The sequence below is a fragment of the Ctenocephalides felis genome, unplaced genomic scaffold, assembly GCF_003426905.1.
Source record: "Ctenocephalides felis isolate EL2017-DRISC unplaced genomic scaffold, ASM342690v1 CF-g0.4_SCAFFOLD_01170, whole genome shotgun sequence".
NCBI classification, from domain to species: Eukaryota; Metazoa; Arthropoda; class Insecta; order Siphonaptera; family Pulicidae; genus Ctenocephalides; species Ctenocephalides felis.
Window position 1 is genome coordinate 78,637,667 of NW_020537324.1, and position 23,525 is coordinate 78,661,191.

The 23,525-nt window shown below is 30.4% G+C and overlaps 1 protein-coding gene across 1 annotated transcript in view; it reads right to left on the reverse strand.

Moving 5' to 3' along the window:
• LOC113367684 (GIGYF family protein CG11148-like) overlaps positions 1 to 23,525 on the reverse strand; it is a 117,012-nt gene that overhangs the window by 75,807 nt on the left and 17,680 nt on the right. The window contains exons 8-11 of the mRNA XM_026609265.1: positions 5,241 to 5,813; positions 2,912 to 3,179; positions 370 to 552; positions 53 to 292 (exon numbers count right to left, since the gene is read on the reverse strand). Coding sequence (XP_026465050.1) covers positions 53 to 292; positions 370 to 552; positions 2,912 to 3,179; positions 5,241 to 5,813 — 1,264 coding nt within the window. The remainder of the gene's footprint in view (positions 1 to 52; positions 293 to 369; positions 553 to 2,911; positions 3,180 to 5,240; positions 5,814 to 23,525) is intronic.

Consider the following 23,525-nt stretch of genomic DNA (forward strand, 5'->3'; position numbering starts at 1 on the left):
AAAACAACTGTTTCGCAAACAGTGCGCTTAAAATATCATTATTTTTACTTACAATTTGTGCCAACTGTTGCATCAAGACAGCATTCTGTTCTCCGGGTGTCATTGAAGCCCATCGCTCTGATCTGCTCAGGTCACGCAAAACCTGAAGGTGAGCTTCCTGTCTTGCTGCTATCTGTCGACCTAATAGTTGTGCTTGCCGGTATTGAGGTGTTCCAGGAATGAGTGCAGGATTCGTTTGCTGAGTGGTTAAAGGTGACTGTAGACCGTTCGAATTGAGAACTGATGTTTCAACCTGGTAAAAGAATAACAGATATACACATTACTCCAAGCCTAGAAATTGGCTTAAATAGCTTTAAATTTATATTTTACCTTTAATGGGGGCAGTCTGACGGATGGATTAAATGGCACTACACCGCCACAGACTTTAACCAGTTCCCCAAGGGTTGTGTATCGGTCGTCACAAGCCCTTCGTACGAGAAGTTCGTTCGTAAAATAACCAGCACGGTACCACTCTGACATTTCACTGGCCAGGAATGGTCCTTGCACCTCTCCCTGATAAACAACAAATAATAAATACTAATTAATTTAAAGTAAATACAACAATATAGTACTCAACAAATAATTGTAAACATAACTTTTGGAATAATTAATACAAGTCATCAGCATCATATTAAAACACATATGCATACATATACACAAAATAATTGTAACAATAATTTAAGTATATTATAAGGGGGCTTCCAAAAATCACAAAATATCACGAGGGGAAGGGAAGGGTATAGTAAGATATCACGAGCATTTATTTTTCACCTGGTTAAAAAAAATCCAAATCTTTTCAAAAAAAAATTGAAAATTTTACCATTTTTTCTCTTAACCAAAAATACACGTGAGGTTTGGGGGGAGAGAGGGGAAGGGGGTAATTTTGAATATCACCACGTATCACTAAGGGCAAGCGGGTCCAGAAATCCTTAAAAAGTCAATTACGTGAATAAAGGACGCCCCCTAATTAGGTGTAACGACACGTGTGAATAATCGACTTGATCAATAAAACTTGAAATTCATCTATTTAGGAGGTCCATTAATCACGTGATCGATTTTTTTTAGGAATTTTTGGTCCCCCCCTTGGTGATACGTCGTAAAATTTAGAATTTTCACCCCCCTTCCCCTTGGTGATTTGTCGTAAAATTTAGATTTGTCACCCCCCTTTCCCTTGGTGATACGTCGTGATATTTAGGAAAACAAACCCTCCCCCTTGGTGATACGTCGTGATATTTAGGAAAATCAAACCCTTCCCATTGGTGATACGTCTTGATATTTAGAATTACCCCCGTCCCCCATCAAACATCGGGTGTATTTTTAGTAACGTAAAACTTTCCGAACGAATTTTTCGAATTTACGAATAAAACGTAATTTTTTTTTTTGTAAATATAGGTAAAAAATAAATACACGTGATATCTTACTATATCCCTCCCTCCTCTAGGTGATTTTTGGTGATTTTTTGTCAAACCTTCCCCTACCCCTAAAAGCCTCACGTGAATAATGGACTCTCCCCCCTTAAGTGTAACTATTTATTAAGGAAATAAAGTTTTTGCTTTTACTAAAAACTAAAGTTGATTCTAAAATAATCACAAAAAAACTGAATGCAAGGTGTAAGTGGCATTTGCCTTTTGAAACTCCCGACAACAGAATTTTTATTTAATTTATGACTCAAAACACCAGGTCACCCAAACAAATATTTAAAAGAATTAAGCTAAAAATTAAGGAATCTCTTACTCGAAAATTGAAGAAAAAAAAGGCCATACGATCTTAAATGTCAACAAAAAAAAGATATCTCATACGAGATAATCTCTTTAAATGCATTTACACGCAGCATATTGTAATAAAAAATTATATTATTTTGATCGGCAATAAATCTACGCAAATTAAAAAAAAATTCATAACTCATTCAAGAATTCCTTAGATTCAATGAATTTTTATAATTGAACCACTTTTCGAACACTACAATATTTTAAGATAATTGAGAGATCATGAAAATATCACTCATTAAAATCGTCAAAAAAAAAAAAATTGAATTGATATCTTTCTATTCTAGTTTTAGCTCATATATACACACACATGCTCTTTCCAATTCCGCTAAAAAATCAGATTTTCTGGCAAAACTTCTCTTTTTTATATATCATTTTAACATTTAATAAAATTGTTGTAACACAGTTTTAAACATAAAATTGACTTAATAAACGATTATACCCGTATTTTTGGATGTTTCGAAGTAATAATGGGGAATTTATTCAATCCATTCGTCGTGTTCTCATTCTCATCACTAAATATTATACTCTCATTCATTTCTTTGAAATTCGCGTGAACTTTCGCACACGAGCAGAATAAACGATGGCACTTCTATAAACAACAATATCGATTTAAATCTTTAAAAATTAAGTATAATATATAATAATAATCTTAATAAACTATATACAAAATAGTGAAGCTTTTCTCAGATTTAATTTGCAGAGAAGTATAGATAATCAAGATATTTAATCCTGTCGATGGAGCATTTTGGGTCTGATTTTTACTGTGACCCCAATATGCATGAATTTTTGGAATTAGGTTCACTGTGAAGTGTAAATTGTTTCCAATTTTGAACTTGAGGGCAAGGTTAGCCTATTTGCAAAATTTCATGCAAATCAGAGCACAGTAAAAAAATTCAGAGGTTACACCCTTTTTTCCTCTCCATTTATTGCACTAATTATATTTATATTTATATATATATTTATAGTTTATAGTTTATAGAAATATGTATTCAAGATTTCCGTTTGGTAAAAGCAAATCAAATCGCATTAATACTAATCTAATATATCACAAAATTCATACAGACAATTCCTTTACAAGTAAGTCATCTATATTTTATATTTACCTGAGGATCCCTATAAAACCACTTATCGCTACCAACCACAGACATAACCACAGGTTGCGTAGGAGGCAATAAAGGCATTACCCCGTGCAGATTTGGTGGAAGTGTCATGGGAGGCGCTACCATAGAAGACACAGGAAGACTCTGCTGTATGATTTGTTGCTGAACTGTCGTCATGGCTGGAGGTGCTCTCTCATCATCCATCATAAGATGTGCAACTAGATCATCGGCAACTTCTTGCATCCTTGCAAACTCATCGTGTTGAGGTTGACTGAGGAAAGTGAATATAATGTAGTAAAGTAACTAGTGGTGTATGGCATCGTGCCTTAAGACAAATTGCTGGAACTTTCCGTACCAAAAATTAAATTAACTAGTGGGGTGTATGGCATATTGCCTTAAGGTAAATTGCTGGAACTTCCCGTACCGTAACGAAATGTTTGAGGAATACTGATTGTTTTCAAATAGATTATTATTAATATTGTAACATTGTCTAATATTTATAAGAATTATATAAACTGAATTGCAAAGTTAAACACATTTGTTTAAAGTATATCAGAACTATAGTCAGAATTAAAAATAAAATCTGAATTATTTTCGATATACAAAAAAAATTTTTTTTTTGAAAAAAAAAAAGTTGAGCCAATTTTTTTTCCAAAAATCAATTATTTTGTTAAGCCAAGCAGAAAGTTCTTTGAACCATTCAAATCGAACGCTTAGTTCTCTCAAAAACTGTCATTTTTTACATATTTAGCTCCGTATCTTCGAAACGGATAGGCCTGCCTTTGAAAAATACTAATAAACACTTCTCCCAATCATTACAAATTGAATGTTTTTTGGATCATTCAAATCGGATACACCGTTCTCTCAAAAAGTCGATTTCTATTTTCTGCACTCTTTGCTCCGTATCACCGAAAAGGCTGGACCTGCCTTTGCCAAAAACTAATCAGTTCTTCTCCTTATCAATAGAAATCAAAAGTTTTTTGAACCATTCAAATCGGTTGATCCGTGCGCCCGAAAACTTGACTGGTAATTTGTATCCATACATACATACATACAAAACACACATACACACACACAATCATTAGTTTTCTGAGGAATGCCCCTTAAAAATGTTCAGAAAACCTTCAAAACGTCGAGAAATGTAAAAATTTTCAATTTCGATTTTCGGCCTATTACAATAACTTACCCTACAGGAAGTTAAAAAAAAAAATTAAACTTTAAAAAAAATAGATTTTTGAGAAATTTTAAAATTAAAAAAAAAATTTTTTGGAAAAAAATGTTTTTTTAACTTCCCGTAGAGTAAGTTATAGTAATCGCAAAAAAATCGAAAATATTTTTTTTTATATAGGTATCTTTACGTTTCAAAACCTTCTGAACATTTTGGCATGTCTTATAAAAATGTATGTGTGTGTATCTTTACGTTTCTGAACATTTGGGCATATCTTAGAAAAATGGATGTGTGTGTGTGTGTGTGCGGATACAAATTTTCGTCGACGATTTCGGTTTTAAAAACTACGATTTTCAAAATAAAAAAAAATCCAAAAGTTATTTTTCCAAAAAAGTCATTTTTAAAGAATTTAAAATTTCTCAAAAATCAAAATTTTTCAAAGATAAAAAAAATTAATCTTTTTTTTTAAAAAAAACTTTTGGTACAGAAAGTTCCAGCAATTTGCCTTAAGGCACAGTGACATACACCCACTAGTGTTATTTTGAAATATTTTGGAAATTTTGAACTTTTTTCAAAGCAATCACACTGCTTTAGCTGCATAGAGACGAAATATAGAAGCGCGTAAGCGCCGCGTCGCCGTTTAACGGACAAACGACGTTATGGAACCCATAGAAATGTAAAGAAAATTCAGACGTATCATTAAAATCTCCATAAAATTTCTGATAATTTGATGTGCATATGTCCAATGATCATTTTTGGCTGCCAAATGTTAATTTTTTTAACTATTTTTTTCTGGACCTCCGAAACCGCTAGACCTGCATTCCCAAAAATTTAATCAGTTCTTCATTTTGTCAACACAAGTAAAATGTTTTTCGAATTATAAAAATCGGACGCTCCGTTATCTCAAAAACTGAAATGCCATTTTTGGCACTTTTTGGCCCGTATCTCCGAAACGACTAGACCTGCCTTTGCCAAAAGATAATCAGCACATCTCCTTATCAGTAAAAATTGAATCGTCGACGAAAATTCGTATCCGCACACACACACACATACATCAATTTTCTCTAAGGTATGCCAAAATGTTCAGAAACCTTTGAAACGTAAAGATATGTAAAAATTTTCGTCTGGAAAGTTAAAAATACTGAATAATCTATTTATTATTACCTTTGCCTTGGAATGTCTGGCCTCTTGATAATATCCTCCTCCTCCTGAGTACAATTTGCAGTTTTTGAGTATTCATCTTTTTTATCAACAGGGCTCTCCGAGCTGCGCTCATCAACATAACCATCATTATTGCTTCTACTTGTATTATTACTGTCGTTCATTTTCTGCACCTGCTCACTGTCATCTTTTATTTTAATACTTTTCTTAGGTGAACCGTTCTTTTTAATTGGTGTTTCAGCACTCGGTTTGTTCTTACTATTATTATCTTGCTGCTTCTTTGAATCCGTCTTGTTGTTGCCTTCGAGTATCTTATTGTTTTGATTAGGCGTGTCTGGCGATTTTTGATCTGGCTCCAAATGCTCTATGCTTATTTCACGTTCAGGTTTTATTTTGCGGGCGCTATTTGATTGTCGTGTGTCTTCACTTCTTCGATTTTGATAACCCATCTCCTCATCAGAATGTGATGTTTCTGTCGCTGAGTGGTCTTTCAAACGGTGCTTTGAATTTGAGGTATCCTGGTTGTTACTACTGTTGGAGTGCTTATTGATCAAAATGCTACCTTGAGTCTGAGACCTAGTAAAACATAATTGATATTAACACTAAATATACCACGCCAGTCAAAATGACTAGTTGGGCACTTTCAATTCAAAATACCCATTATTAGTGCAGTAAACGGAGCGTTTTAGGTCTGAATTTTTTTACTGTGCTCCGAATTGAATGAAATTTTGGAATTAGGTTCATCTAACCCTCAATTTCAAAAGTGAAAACAATTCGGATTGCGCCATCACCCCCCGGAAGGGTGACACCCCCTCTCAATTGTGTAATTACATTTTTTTACAATAATGTCGGAAATCGATAGAAGAACCAATTATAAGAAAAAAATGTCTTCTATAGTTTTTCAAAAAAACCAAAACTTTTCAAGTTACTGGCCACTAAAGATTCATATATTTTTGGCGTTTTTCTTCGTTTTTTTGCAAATTTCTCCTAAAGTATACATTTTAACAAAAATCATGTAATGAACAAAATAATGTCAATAAAAATATTAATAAATCGGTATTAGATAAAGTGTTCTAAGAAAAATATTAAGCAAGATTTGAAAGAGCAAAGTCGTTTTTTATTTCGTTCAAGATTTAATTGTTGTATTTAAAGCCATCTAGTGTCGAGGTTTTACATTTTATGAATTTCGGTAAAATTGGGTTTTATAGTGCTCAACATAAGCTTTAAAATGAGTGCTGTTACAAGTTTTTTTCGTGTAAAATGAGTGAGCTATCATGCAAATAAGAAGCATATACGAAGTTTTTTTCTTTTAAATCATATGGTTTAATGAGCGCCATTTCCACCAGAAATAAAGTAATTCACATTCCATCTAGAATTCACTTCCTTATAGACATCTTGATGGATTCTAGCAGATTCACTACTTTAGTACAAATTATTTTCAGAAAATTCACGATTTTATAAAAACTTTTTAGGAGATATTTGCAAAAAAACGAAGAAAAACGCCAAAAATATATGAATCTTTAGTGACCAGTAACTTGAAAAGTTTTGGTTTTTTTAAAAAACTATAAAAGACATTTTTTTCTTATAATTGGTTCTTCTATCGATTTCCGACATTATTGTAAAAAAATGTAATTACACAATTGAGAAGGGGGGTCATTCCCCCGGGGGGTGATGGCGCAACCCGAATTGTTTTCACTTTTAAACTTGAGGGTAAGATGAACCTAATTCCAAAATTTCATTCAATTCGGAGCACAGTAAAAAAATTCAGAGGTTACACCCTTTTTTCCTCTCCGTTTACTGCACTATACAGTAGAATCCGCTTAGTATGACATTCAAGGGACGGCGAAAAATGGTCATACTAAGCGGTCGTCATACTAAGCGTACTGAAAAAAAAAAACAATTTTTGGCGAATATGTTATTAATTTCGGTAATTTAATACAAAAATTAAGGTAAAAAATGACACATATAAACAAATTGACAAATTTAATTAAAATATGACATAACAATGCATTTTTTAATGTAAGAAATCTGTAATTTTCGTTTGAATTTTAATTACTGGGTAAAAATAGTAAAAAATATAGAACTTTACTAATTCAGTAAATTATAGCAGATGTTATCGCTTCCAAATTTCGAACACCAAGAATGAGCCTACTTATTTTTTGCACGAGGTCGTCCATGCCGGAAGTTGCCAAAGTTTCCATAGCGCGAATCTCGTGCAACATAGAGACCTGAAGGTATGTAGCGACCTGACACACAAGGGTAGTTCACAGTGGTGCCATACCATAACAATGTGCAATGAAAAACATGAACTCTATGTTATCGGAGGTGTAAAATCATGTCGGTCATTATACTTGGACCAAATTTTTTTTCAAAAATGGGTCATTATAAGCGAAATGTCAATGTAAGCGAGGTCAACATATCCGACTAAACAGCTGTTTTTTTGAGAAATTTTATATGGAAACCAAACTGCCTTTAAAATTACGTCATAATAAGCGGTTGTCAATATATCCGGCGTCATACTAATCGGATTCTACTGTATATGCAAAATTTGTTTTGTGAAATGAAGTTATGACTTTTTAAGTTATACGTATAGAAATCATTTTGTGCATTCAAAGTTAAGTTAACAAAAATAAATTGTGTTACTACTACTTGTACCACCACCAAAATGACTGGTGCAAGTTTCTTAAAATGTTTGATAAAAGAACCGAAATAACAATAGCCATAGATCGTATGCGTTTATCGCCTACTCTCTTATCGACGACGATATATATTATTTTTTACATTGTAAAAAATGCAGATGGCTGAACTATCACTAGATTTTTACCAACAAAACAATTGTTTCAAGCTTCGTTCAACACACCAAATAAAATTTTAAATCAAAGTGATTTTCTAGTATAATTATTTATTCTTTTTGTACACTGATACAAGTAACATTCGCGTAGACACAGAAATTTTCAAAAATATATTCTTGAGTAAAAAAAAAACTATAAACGAAAAAACTGCCGTGGTTTCGACTTATTTTTATAGCAACTGTCAGTCTTCGAAAAGAGAATGGAAACAATGTTTTTTAGCTTATTTGGAAAATACAATCAGCGGATCTCTGAAATGTTTGGACCTAGGATTTGAAATATATGATAGTGACGGTGAATTTTTAGATAAAAAACAAGGCAGTATTATCGACTGTAAGATGGAAAATTTTGTGATAAAGACAATACAGATGGATCAAGTACGTTAGTAAATGGATAGATATCACAAACAAACGTATGAGACGATGCGAGCCACTTTCTTCCAATTCTGAAGACGAATTTGGAAGTAATACACCAAATCAGAAAACTAAAATTGGTTTTGGACGAAACTATTTGGACAAGAGTTGTAGTAAAGTGAAATAGGTTTTGCAGGTAGATTAGAAGTTCAAAGAGCTTTCAGACACATTTAGGCCAAATTTATAGAAAAAAGCCTGGTTTGGAACAAATTATAGAAAATAGCAAAATTGCTTCAAAGCGAGAGCTCATATCACTTTGGTTGAATAACATTTTCCAACAAAGGCCAGAAGCATATTTAGCCAGTAAATGCCAAAGAAACTATAAATTTACATAAAATTCTGTCTGATATCTGATATAGAAACAAAATATATGGTAAATGATAGCCCGTATTTAGCGAAAGACGAAAAATCAACCCCTCTAAGCAAATTTGTAGTAATAAAACTTGAGTCTGAGACCTGGTAAAAAAAAAATCAACTTAAACTAACTACTTCGGTCCGAAATGTACAGCCAACTTTACATTACGCCATTTGATGCTAGAAGAAAATACCTCACTTTCTGCTATGGAGTAAATATTGTGAAAAGTGATTTAGATGTGCCTAAACTTCTTGAATGCTTCAAATTTGTCATACCTAACGTTAGGTTACGTTACAATAGAACTTTAGAAATACCAACAGTTAAAACCAAATTTGGTTCACGCGCATTAGGGTTTGTCGGTTTTCAAAAACCGGTTTTTTTGACGAAAATTATGAAATTCGAAAACCGGTTTTTCGGCGGAAAAAATCGGTTTTTACTGTTTAAATGAAAAATGACAAATATACAAGATGGAAGCAAGGGTTTTCATACTTCGAATCATATCGGTTCGATAAAATTTGGAATCATATCAGTCTGTTATAGTTCCCAGAAAGTTCTGTGTTATTTTTTGTCTAATGTATATATTAATTTAGATTTTTTTATCAAATGTATATATTAATTTAAATCAATGTGACTTCTTGTTGAAGTGAATTGTTCTACTCAAACTTTAAAAAGAGTTTTTAGCCTTAGAAGACTCAAACCAAAAAAACAAAATTTGAAATTAATTAATTAAAATTGTTCGGAATAGAATGAACACGTTTTTAGAACTAAAATAGACATTAACAAGTATGCATCAATATGTACCTATTTTTTTTTATTTAATTAGAAGGTAAAGGTTTTTTTTTTAAATGTAACATTTTTATTTGTTCCAACTATTTTCTTTCACTATCATAAAAATATGTATATTCTCATATGTAAAAATGCATGAAATACTATTCATAAAATTGAACATAAAATAAATTCAGTCCAAAACTGCTTTAAATCACACTAAATATGCCACTAATTTTTTTTTATTATTTCAGAATATTCGAGCAAAAATGGATTTTTTATATAAAATTCGAAAACCGGTTAAAACCGGTTTTCTGGGAAATTTCGAATTCGAAAACCGGTTTTCTGAAATGTCTGTTTGTATAAACCCTAACGCGCACCCATGTTCAGAATATCAAAAATAATAAATGAACTTGCTTCTGAGATTGATATCTTCGGTGACAAATATAAAAAATCAAGCCAGAAAAATTATCCTTTAAAAACTGTCTTAAGTAGTGATTTATAGTTTATCAAATGTTTAATTTTATTAGTTTTTATTTAATGTTATATATTTGTAGTTTATATATTCAATAGATAAGTCCTGAATTTTTTCAATATATTGATTGTTTTTTTTCTCAACAGTAAATCCAATAATAAAAAACAATTTGTTTTTTGAAGATGTTAAATAACGACGTTTCGGAACTAGATACGTTCCATGATCAGGTTTATTCTGTCAAAGACAATGTTTTTTTAAAAACTATTGACTAACATTAATTAATGATGGCCATTACAGATTATTTTATAAAAATTATAAAGGAATTGATTATGTACCAGTGTAAAGAGTAACGAAAATTAACTAAAAAAGGTTTTATATAAAATTGAGAAGCAAAAATTATTTACCTGTAATAATTTATATATCCATATTACTAATATTTTTTGTTAAAAACACTCGTTTTTTCCGAGAATATTTGTAAATGTTTTTGACTTCACAAGACTTTGTAACACACAGTAATGAGACAGTAATGTTACAAAGTCTTGTGAAGTCAAAAACATTTACAAATATTCTCGAAAAAAACGAGTGTTTTTAACAAAAAATGTTAGTGATATGGATATATAAATTATTACAGGTAAATAATTTTTGCCTCTCAATTTTATATAAAACCTTTTTTAGTAATTTTCGTTACTCTTTACACTGGTACATAATCCATTCCTTTATAATTTTCTAAATAATCTGTTAAAGTAAAGTTAGTCATAGTTTTAAAAAAACATTGTATTTGACAGAATAAACCTGATGATGGAACGTATCTAGTTTCGAAACGTCGTTATTAAACATCTTCAAAAAAACCATTGTTTTTTATTATTAAGTGTTATGTATATATACAAATCTATATATAAACTCACAAACTCGAATTTTCTCATATTATCTTTAGTTTATAAATTGTACACTTTAAAATGTAATTATATTGTATTATTGCCTTGAGCGTTGAATAAATAAATAAAATAAATAAATGAACTAAGTTCTTTATGCTACTATTTCAAGATTTACTAAAACAAAAACTTACCTCGACAATGTAGCAGTCTAGGAGAACTGTGTATATTATTTGTGGAGTGCGGTGATTAAGTCTAGAGGACCTTTCGTTTTCGTCATCGGAGCCATGGAAAGCTCCAGAGGCATCAAAAGTACCACCAGATTCGGACGGATTCTCCATGGCCCATTCAGGTAATATGTCATCGACATCCCAAGGTTTCCGAGCATTCCATGATCTGGCGACCGCGGATGCTCCACTACTTTGTGAGTTATGAGTAATTCGATCACCTCCTGTCACTCGCACTCCCTCCGCTTCCTCGTTCTCGGAGTTCTCTCTCTAGCCTTTCTATGCCCCTGGATAAAAGTTTTCGGTCACCACCAGGCCACCTTCTTGTCCTCCGCCAGAGGTGTCTCCATCGCGCCAGCTGGATGATGTACCACCACCCGACCTGAAAAAGAAATAAAAAAAAATATATATTATATACATAAAAATACTTCAGTACAGGTACGGGTGTATGATTCGATAATTCCCCTAAACGGTTATTCGGATTTTGATACTTCATTTTAGAGTTTGTCAAAGAAAATTTTTAAGATTTAATGAACGATGAAACTATAGTAATATTGTAGAAATAAATGGCAATAATTACAAAAAACCACTTATCATTGTTTGACATTGAAAACATTTGAACTGTTTTGAAAACATCTGCTAAAATTATCAATTCACTTGAAATTTGAATTTAGCTGAAATTATGAACCTGGATAATATTAGAATATTATATACAAGAAAAATGTGTAATGTCTACATTATTATTGCCGAAAAGCAGCTGAGATATGCCAGAAATTAAAATAATATAAGATACGGTCAACAGTATATGTTTGGCAGATGAAATTATTGGATAATAAAGTGGTAAAGGTTGGCCACCCCAAAGATTTTTTGTTTATTTTTAGGGTAGATTTTTAAATTTGTATATTGCATATATAAAAAATGCATGCAACCCTAAATTTTAACCCTCTTATCACAAACCCTTTTTGCTTAAAATTTATTATAGTAATTATATAATTTTTGATCCAGAATTCTGTCACTGAACATTTTTATTGAATTTAGATTGAGATTTTTTGAGCTTATAAAAAAGCTCAATTCTATATAAAAAAATCATCAAGGGTTATCGAACTTTTATTTTTCGTATTAGATCAGTTTTCTGAATTTTTTCAAAAACGCGATTGATTATAGTAATTTTAAATATAGATAATAATAATTTATTAAAACGATTTTACATTTGTTCTACAAACTAAGAAAGGACAAGTAGAGCAGAATAAAATAAAATAAGCAAAATTTTATTTAAAAAAAACTAGGTTCAACTGGCAGTTTGCCATAGGATAATTTGCACAACTGATTGAGATTTAGCAACATTTTATAATATTCTACTGATTATTTGAAAAATGTAGTTGCTCAAAAACCCATTATCCCAAATGTTAATTTATTTAGTCTTCTTGAATTTTCATAATTAAATAATTTTTTAGGCCTATAATATGATGTTATATATGTATTTCAATTATTTTAAACCATATGTTCCCTAGACCATAACAATATATATATATTTATATCAATTGTTTAAACCAAATAAATTATCTAATTTTTGTGACGTTTTTTGATGGACCTCTCATTCACCCGATATCATTTTTTTCATGCATTTTTAACTGCACTAAAGTTCCATATTAAACACTAGAAGTATATAAGTTTACACATTAATTAATATACTTTAAAATGACAAAATAAAATAAGTGGTAAGCAAATGTTTAATTATCAAATTTTAGCAATAATTTTGTGACATTTAGTCTTGGATCTCATGGCTAATGACGTCCTGTCTATATATTTGTTTTTTAGTTAGAAGATCGGTAATAATGCTAAACCTTCTTTCTACTATATATTACAATGTCTGTTTTATAATTAGTAACCTGTCTTTTAAGCATTGATCAGAAACAAATATTACCAAGCATTTATCTTTCGAAAGCCAACATGTAGGATCTTTACAAGGTCAAACAAATCCAAAGCCAATATGGTACAACTTACACATTTTTATAAAAATTCTGCATTTTTTTACATTTTACACCCACTTATAAATATTGTAAGTTTAATTTTTAATAGTATAAGTGAAAGGATTTTAACATATGTTGATATTTACTATTATGAACTGAAGAAATATTTAAAATGAATAGCTAAACTTTAGGAAAACTGTTGAAATACGTATATATTGCTATGTATCAATTAAAAGCTGATAAAATAGTCTATAATACATTTAACAACAAAATGTATGTTATATTAAAATGAAATAAAATATTAAAAATAACAAGGGGTCTGATGCTTCTTGGGAATCAAATCAGTTACACAATACCCGAGAGATGCATTTTTATCTTTTAGATTCTAGAAAGTTATAGTACTCGCAAAAAAATCGAAAATGAAAATTTTTATATATCTTTACGTGTCAAAACCTTCTGAACATTTTGGCATACCTTAGAAAAAATAGATGTATGTGTGTGTGTGTGTGCGTGTGTGTATGTGTGTGCGGATACAAATTTTCGTCGACGATTATTAAAATTAGGTAAAATATTAAAAATAATAAGGGGTCTGATGCCTCTTGGGAATCAAATCAGTTACACAATAACCGAGAGATGCATTTTGTAAAAATAAAGTAAAATATTAAAAATTACAAGGGGTCTGATGCCTCTTGGGAATCAAATCAGTTACACAATATCCGAGATATTCATTTTTATGTTCTAGATTCTAGAGAAAAGTATATTGAAATAATGATTGTATTAAATATAACAAAGTTTTTTGTAGAGTATATGCCAGAGATACAATGAACATTGCCCGTGAGAACCATCGATTTGATTAAAACCATAAACTCAATCCCTATGCAAGGTTTAATTAAAATCATCACATTAATTATTTTTATGATGACACAAATGTGACAATTTATGAGTAGTAAATATTCAAAATCAGTTCAGCATTTTTGGCGAAAACGTTGACAAAAGTTCTTGTACTTATTTGCTAATAATAAAGAAACGGCTCGGCTAATTACCGCGCAAAACAAAATTTTACACATGCACGCATACTTAATCAATTTCAGTGTCAAACGTCAAACTCCGCGAAAACAAAATCAGCAAATCGGATCTTATGGACAAAACAAAATTGTCTTAAAATGTTAAATTTACCCCATTTTTCAGTTCTCCTCTGTTCAGGTTGATTTCGCCACCCGTCATCATCATCCGTGCCGCGATGTCTCCTCCAATTATCCGTGTTTGCTCGGCCTATTTAATAAAAATTAATTAATTATACAGAAACATCAACACTTGCAATAATATTTACAACATAAATCCTTTACCGACCTGTTGGATTAAACTCTTTTCTAGGGCTGGTTGTGCCATTCCATTCCGCCTCGCCATTTTGTTCGGCCCAGGGCCTAGGCTGGAAATAATACACCAAATGTATTGCAATCAATAGCAATTCTAGAATTGTAATACACATGTCAATCATTATTTGGCAGTTTACAAACGCCGAATGTCAAAAATTTGGTATGTACAATCAAGTTAATTGATTCTTTTGTTTTAACTTTGATTTTCAACAATTTCTTGTGCAATCTGGCTGTCATTCGCGCTGCGGGGTTGCCAAAGTTAAGAGAAAGGATAATGGCGGACGAAATTGAAATTGGAACTAACATGAAGTTGTAAACATTTTATTATAATATTAATTATATTATAATATTAATTATAATTATTATATATTATTAATATATATTTTAAAATTGAACGATTAAATATTGTTTATTTATTATTCTTTCACAAAATTATAATTTTAATAATAAAAGTTTTAATATTTGACAGCTGATGATTTATGAAGGATAATCAGAAACTCCTGAATGAAATTGCACAGAAGCTAGGTGTAAGCGGCAACTTACCTTAAGGCAAGTTGCATGAAATTCCAGATACATATATCTAATTCAATAAGTTCTAAATTACAAGAATAATTGGGATTTGGTAACATTTAACATTGTGACTACAATATTTTCAAATAAAAACAAACATAACCTATATTAGCGAATTAAATATAGAGGCCAATTCTCAGATAAAATTGAAATGGGTAACGCTATAAATATTTTTGATTTATTATTCTAATACTTGACTGCTGATAATTTATTAAGAAGGATAATTAAAAATTCCTGAATGAAATTGTATGGAACACTGGGTGTAAGCGACAATTTGCCTTAAGGCAAGTTGCATAAAATTCCTGGTATATCTACATCTATGTCTAAATCATTAAGTTTTAAATTAAAAATAATTGAGATTTGGTAACATTTAACATTGTGACTACAATATTTTCAAATAAAAACGATAATAACCTATATTAGCAAATTAAATATAGAGGCCAATTCTCAGATAAAATTGAAATGTTAAAAAAATTAAAAAATTATTCTTTTATACATAATAATTTCCAACAAATTTTAATATTTGACTGCTGATGATTTATTAAGAAGGATAATTAAAAATTCCTGAATGAAATTGTATGGAACACTGGGTGTAAGTGTCAAAGTGTCAAAGTGTCTAATTCAATAAGTTCTAATTTAAAAATAATTGAGATTTGGTAACATTAACATTGTGACTACATTATTTTTAAATGAAAACAAACATAACCTATATTACCGAATTAAATATAGAGGCCAATTCTCAGATAAAATTGAAATGTTATGGTAACGCTATGTTATGGGTCTATTTATGTATAAATTGGTAGTAAAAACTATCAAAAGGCTATGCATTTGCTGTGCAATCAGGCGTTTCACAAATAAAACCTAACCTAAAAAACTCACCAAGATCAAACAATATTTTTATCACAAGTGTATCTTTCTAATGTCTCTTTGATAACACGTACGTGAAATTAGGTTTTATGTGTAAAATGCCTGATTGCACAACAAATACAAGACTATTTACTGCACAACCAATTTTTGACAATTCTTTACTAAAAAAAAAATAAACGATCTGACTGATCTTAACCAAAAACAAATCAGCACAATATCCTTCTAATGTCTTTCAAACAGCTTTGGAATTATTAAAATCAATTCAGGACTTTTGGTTGAAACGTGAACAAAACATTAACAATTTCGTACTTTGTTGCTAATTATAAAGAAACGGCTCGGCTGATCGTCGCAAAATCTAATCGACGCAAGTCGATAACAAATTTCATCAAAATATGTTTTAGAGAAGACGTCGATAAAAAACGTTTGTCTTGTGCCACACTTTCTAATTTTCTTCTAGTTTTCTAGTTTTTGTGTCACACTTTAGAATACTTTATTTAATTTCGGTGTCAAAAGATTCAGAACGACTTGAAACGTCGAGAAAAAACAAAATTTACACATTAGACGTTCTTCTTCTTTCAGGAAGATAATTAAAAAATCTCAACAAGCAATATCTTATATATAAAATTCTTCTGTACGGGTGTATGATTTGATACATCTCCTAAACGGTTATTCGGATTTTGATAATTCTTTTTAGAGTTTGTTAAAGAAAATTTTAAAGATTTAATGATCGATAAAAACTATAGTAATGTTGTAGGAATAAATGGCAAAAATTACAAAAAAAAACACTTATCAATTATGAGCCTAGACAATATTAGAATATAATATACAAGAAAAATGTAATGTCTACATTATTATTGCCGAAAAGCAGCTGAGATGTGCCAGAAATTAAAATAATATAAGATACAGTCAACTTTGGCAGTTTGGCAGATGAAATTATATAATTCAGTTTAATAAATAATGCATGAAGTCCAAAATTGCATAAACATTATTCTTTCAAACTTATGCATGCCACATTTGGTTTACTTACTAAATTATTGATCTTTAAAAAAAATATATCTAAATAATAAAAAAATCATTTAGAATTTTGTTTCATGCGTCAAAAATTCATTTGTTGGCATTGGATATGGAAGATTTAGCAAGTTGATCATAGATTGAAGAGTAGATTTTACAATTAATTCACCTAAGATTTGAACATAAACAATAATGTTTATTAAATCATTAGTAAGAAAAATGTTCTTTGGAAATTATAATTGCCAGAATGCAACTAATATATCGTACGAGATTATGAAAAACATAGACTAAATTATTGAAGCAATCATGTTGTGTGGTAAAATCAAGTGTGATATTGTTCTTTTACCGCATATACTATATTATTTTTCCTGAATTTCTTATACTGCTTATACTAAGACCATAAATGAATCACAAAGACAGGACATCAAATAGGACATTAAAAAGTATACGATGAAATATTAAAAAAATTATAACTTTTAAATTATAGACATGGGTACAGGACAACGTCTGTCAGGTCATCTAGTATCTGTAATAGTTTCTTATTCCACTTACCCTTCAATGCGTATGCCAACATCATCTGGATCAAAGCCGCTCTGTGATCTTGGATATGAGGAGGAACCCAATTGTGGAACACCACTACCGCCCCATCATGTTTTGGGAATGATAGGCATTTCCCCTGACCCACGGCCTCTGCCCCTATCTACAGAGACGCCCCCTCCACGGCCTCCTCGAATTGATGATGATCCACCCCCTGTTAATGGTCTGCTGGGCCATCCTCCTCTCTGATAAAAAATAAATGATAAAGGAGATTGTATTTAAAAATTACTATTTAAAAAAGGTTGGATAAAAATAAATAATTTTAAAAATTGTAAAAATGTAATTAAATAAAGTAAAAATTAAAATCATCATATTAATGATATTAAAAAAAACTAATCAGAAAATGATAAATAATTTAAGAAATTATTACTGAATAAAATAATAAGAATAAATTTGATGATAGAATGAAAAATAGTATTTAAAAAAACAGATCATAGAAAAAAGTAATAAATCATTTTAAGAATTAATATTCAATAAATTAATAATTAAATGAAAAATTGCATTTTTTTTTTAAATAGTTATGCTCAAATTACTGTGATAATTAGTGTGCTAAATATAAATAGTTATTTGTGTGATAAAGATTGTAAATAATAAACTTTTCTTACATTAGTTAGATTGGCTTCATCTTCTTGTGTCGGTGCTAAGGCGAGGGGTGGCTGTAAACGTTCTACATATAAAGATTTGAATTTTCCTAATAGCTCTGGCTGTCCTAAGGTTTTGTCGAACAATGCCAACATTTCTTCTCTCCCATAACTAGAAAACAAGTAATAAATAGACAAATAAATAAATAAATAAATAAATAAATATAATATATATATATATATATATATATAATATAAAATGGTAGTCTTATTCTTATGAATGCTTCTAATAGTGTAAACATTAGATCAGATCACAACCTGTTACATGATTCTTATTTAAATTTTTTACACTTTTTGACAAACAATTAATATCGACTTCCATTTAAGATTAATAATTTAAGTATTTACATCCTCACAGATAAAAACAACATGCAACACATCCTTAGAGTCTTCAAGTAGCGCACGTGTGACTAGAATCAGTTTATTACAAACAGCCGATCTCATAACATCAAGAGAATTATATTGTTTGTTTCAAATAAACTTAAAAAAGGACATAACTTATAGAAACTTTGATTTATAGAAAAGTAACTCATAAATTCATTTTTTGATGAAATCTTTTTAGTGAAAAAATGCTAATGTATATTCAATCATACAGGTAATTAATTCAAATTTTTTCCATTAACTTTTTCTTAAAACTTTCCAAAACTTTCAAATTTTTATCATTTTTAATATCCTGTGGAGTGGATTATATACACTCATTTATTTTTATCATTTTCATTTTGATCATATTATCATATTCCTGTACATTATTTTTTCAACTATTTAATTAATTAAAAAATCCATTTTCTTTTCTTAAACATATTGTTTGCTTAAATCTTATCAAGATCATGTTTCTTGACAGATGTCCTGAAGATGGAACGTACCTAGTTCCGAAACGTCGACAGTAAATAAATAAAGAGATGGTTTATTAAAAAACTTTTTGTTTTTTATTACTTTTTGGATTCTTGTTCCGAACTCTACATATATATATATATATATATATATATATATATTCAAATATATTCAAAATCAAATGTCAAATATCTCCCTTCCGCTTTTTTGTATGGTTTATAATACAAAAAGGCGGAAGGGAGATATTTGCCAACCTAATATATATATATAATTTAAAATAAATTGCATTAATCCAAACTAAAAGCTTCCTTTCATCTTAAAAAAAAATCTATACACTTGTCTAATTATTTTAAAATTGAAACAACTAATACTTTTTATGTTAAACATTTTTTTAAACCGAATAAGTCAACAAAGAACAACAATGAATTATTGACTAAACATTATTTGTACTTATGATTTGATAATTATTATCTTTCTAAGTAAGAATTTTCTTTCAAAGTAAGATGCTTTGTAAAGGTGGTAAAACAATAACTAACAAAAAATTATAAACAATTTTGAATTACTAAGAATCTTTCAAGATAAAAAATACTTCTGTATAATAAATTATTTGTAAAAATCATTTCCACTTCCATATATCATTTGTATATGTATTTCTATTATTATCATTTTCTATCTATTTCTATTATTATCATTTACTATCTATTTCTGTTATTACCGATGTTCTGCCAGTTGATATTTAGGCCCCCCTCCACCGGAGCCTGCACTGGGTCCATCCTGAGATAGATTGCGCAACCATTCAGGTCCAAACTTCAGAGAGTCGGTCATTTTGATTTTAAGTTATATGCTGCAAAATAATAATTTTGTTCAATAAAAAATAATAATAAACATTTATGTTTTAGGTACGTTATTGGATTGGCAAGTAAGTACTTGAATAAAAGACGCATGGATCATATTGTAAATTTTAAAGCAAATTATAATGGTGGTATAATGGTAATTTTAAATAAATATCAGTAAGTAATAGAATAAGTATAGATTTTGTTTCTATGAAGTAGCTGCAGCTCACAAAAAGGTGTGTGAAGTTAATGTTCGCATTTATTTCTTAAGAAAGTGAAGATTTCTGAATTGTTGTAAAGGATTCTGTTGTGGAGACTTTTCCTTCAAAGTTGAGCAAATTGCTGGTCAGTCTACTGAAGTAGATGATGATTAAAATCAAAGACATAATTGAGTAATTGAAGATTCTGCATGTATTGCACAAAACAATTGAAGTTAAAAGTTTTGGCCTGGTTAAGAAGCAAATATTATTTGTTAACCTCAAAATTTGAAACAATTCATTTAACACAATGAAAGCAACATTTAAAAAAAAAAATAAGATCTGGTTAAGGAAAATGGGTACTCCAGAGTAAAATCAACCTAAAAACATATAAAACTGAAAGAAATACAATGAAACCAACTTTTTTTTAAAAATATGATCCCTGGTTAAGAAAAATTGATACTCTACAGTAAAATCAACCTAACAACCTCAAAAATTGAACCAAATTCTTTTAACATAATGAAACCAACTTTTTTAAAAAAAAATAAGATCCCTGGTTAAGAAAAATGGGAACCTTACAGTAACATGAATCGAAAACAATTATAGAGCAAACATAATGAACTATGTAGAACAAACCACATTGAATGCTTTTGTATTAACAATTACAATTACAATTTTTATAGCTCCTTCCAAAGGACAAAATGATCAATCTGAAGTTTACCAGGTGGAATTACAAATTGTGGAGCAAATACAATGAACCTGCACCAGCCACATTCAAAACTTATATTTTAAAGTGACCAAACGATCAATTCTGATGTTTACTACCAACATTTGATCAAACTGGATAAAATAATTAAAGAAAAATGGCCTCAGGCATCTTTGGCAACTTTTGGACCTTAAATGGAAATTCAAGTAAAAAATCATGAAACAAATATGATAAACCAGCACAAACAGCATCGAAATCTTTATATCCTAAGATAATGTAAATGTGATTACAATAATGTTATTTTTTTAGCTCTTCCAAAGGACTGAATGACCAATTGTGATGTCTACCAATACCGAACTAAAAAGTGAAGAAAAATTGGCAGAATTGTTTAATCAAATAAGTGAAGAGACCTCATACAGCTTTGAAAACTTGCAAACCATTGTTAGAGTTCGGCTGATACAAAATACACCATCTGAATACCATTACAATACAAAGATATATTTTCTAGCTCTCCTGAAGGACTAAATGATCAATTCTGATGTTTGCTGTCAACAATTAATGAAACTTGATGAAGAAATTAAAGAAAAACAGTCAGAATTGTCAGATCGAGATGGTGTAGTGGCCTCACACATCTTTTGCAACCTGTGGAACATTATGGAAACTTGTCTGGTGACGAGTAGCACATTTATCACACAGCATCAATCTGACACCATTCAAGTACCGTAATATGATGGGATCACAAAGATGTTATATTTTTTTAGCTCTTCCAAGGGACAAAATGATCAATTCTGATGTTTGATACCAAAAATCAATGAAACTGGATAGGGCAATCTAAGAAAAACTATCGGAAATGTCAGACTAAAAAGCTACAATGGCCTCAAACATCTTTGAACACTTGTGGGACTCTATTGAAGATCGTCTGGTAAGTAGTACCACATTAATTATACAGGATCAAACTACCATCTAAATACTATTAGACTACAAAGAAGTTATAATATTTTTAGCTCTGTGAAGAGACTGCAGGGTCAATTCTGATGTTTGATATCAAAAATCAATGAAAGGATTGATCAAACTGAGAAAAATTGTAGAAATTGAATAGATCGAGTTGTCCTAGTGGCCTCACACATCTTTGGCAACCCGTAAGGCTCTATTGAAGCTCGGCTGCTGAGTAAAACTACATTCTTCACATCTGAATACAATCATCCAATAAACTTACAAAGATGTTACATTTATTTTAGCTCTTGTAAGAGACTGCATGATCAATTCTGATGTTTGCTATCAACAAATAATGATAATGACAGGATGAAGTAATTTAAGAAAAAATGTCAAAATTGTTAGCCCCATAAATCTTTGCCAACTTGTGGGACTCTATTGGAACTTGTTCTGATGCACATTTTTTTTATGCAGCATCAATCTGATACTATCTGAATACCAGAATGCGGATGGGATCACAAAAGTGATATTTTTTTTTGCTTTCCAAGACTAAATTATCAATACTGATGTTTCCTTCCAATCAACAGTTAATAAAACTGGGTGAAAGCAATATAAGAATTATCAATTCGAAAAGGAGCACTGTCCTCAAACATCTTTGGTAACTTGTGTGACACTATTGGAGCTTTGCTGGTAAGTAACCACAATTCTCATACATCATTAATCTGATGAGATTACAAAGGTGTTATAATTGTCTTATAGGGTCTCCTAGGAGACTAAGTAATTAATTCAGATGTTTGCCATCAATAATCGACAAAATTGGATACCACAAACCAAGAGAAACTCTCAGAAGTGTTAAATTGGAAAAATGCAGTCCTCAAGCATATTTATTTAAGCTTGGTTGGTAAGTAATACCACATTTATTATATAGCTTCAATCTGGCACAATTTGAATATCTTTTATATCAAATTTTGCAGAATGCTAAAACTGTCACAAATAAGAGTCGCCTTCACTCAGTTTTGCTATAATCTGAATGTTGTGAGTGCAGCTGAAAGATAAATATCTAAGTAATTAATTAATTAATATGTTTATTTTATGCCACAATACAAAAAGTACTTAGTTGCCAAACCTATACCATATAACACTTTCTGTTTTGGTAAATATTCATTATCTCAATTGTCAACTGCAGTGTTTTCGTTACCAAAGTGTATCGCAACAGCACGCGTGTACAACTATTTATAAAAAGGTTTTAGATGCAAGTAAAATTACTGGTTATGTTTATAATTCAATTATAAAATACGTAAACAAATGCTATCGGAGAAGGCACACTATATATGGCAGCACTCGTCATTTATCCAAGTACATTCTTCGTTCGTCTGTCAAATGTCAAATAGCAAATTTTACACAAAACAAGACACACGCAGTGCCGTACAATTTACGTAATTCACTCTTTTATCCTGCGATCACTGTTGATATAATCGTGTAAAAGCCAATGTGGCAGATAGTAAACATAAATGCACATTTTTTTGAAATTTTGCTCGTGCAAATTGTACATTATGATATTTGCAAGATGCATATGTCGTTTATATTGTTAATAATTACATTTGCTATCACTTTCGTCTCGGCTACGGTTCAAAATACCTGATTTTCTTAAAGAAACACTGGGACACGATCGAGTACCAATATGGCTGATCAAATATTAATACGCATGCGTCAAAAGAGAGGGGTACGATGTCTGTCACGTGGGATAGAGCGACAGGAGAGAGTTTTGGAATGAAGTGCGTGATCGGGTTGCCAGATGAG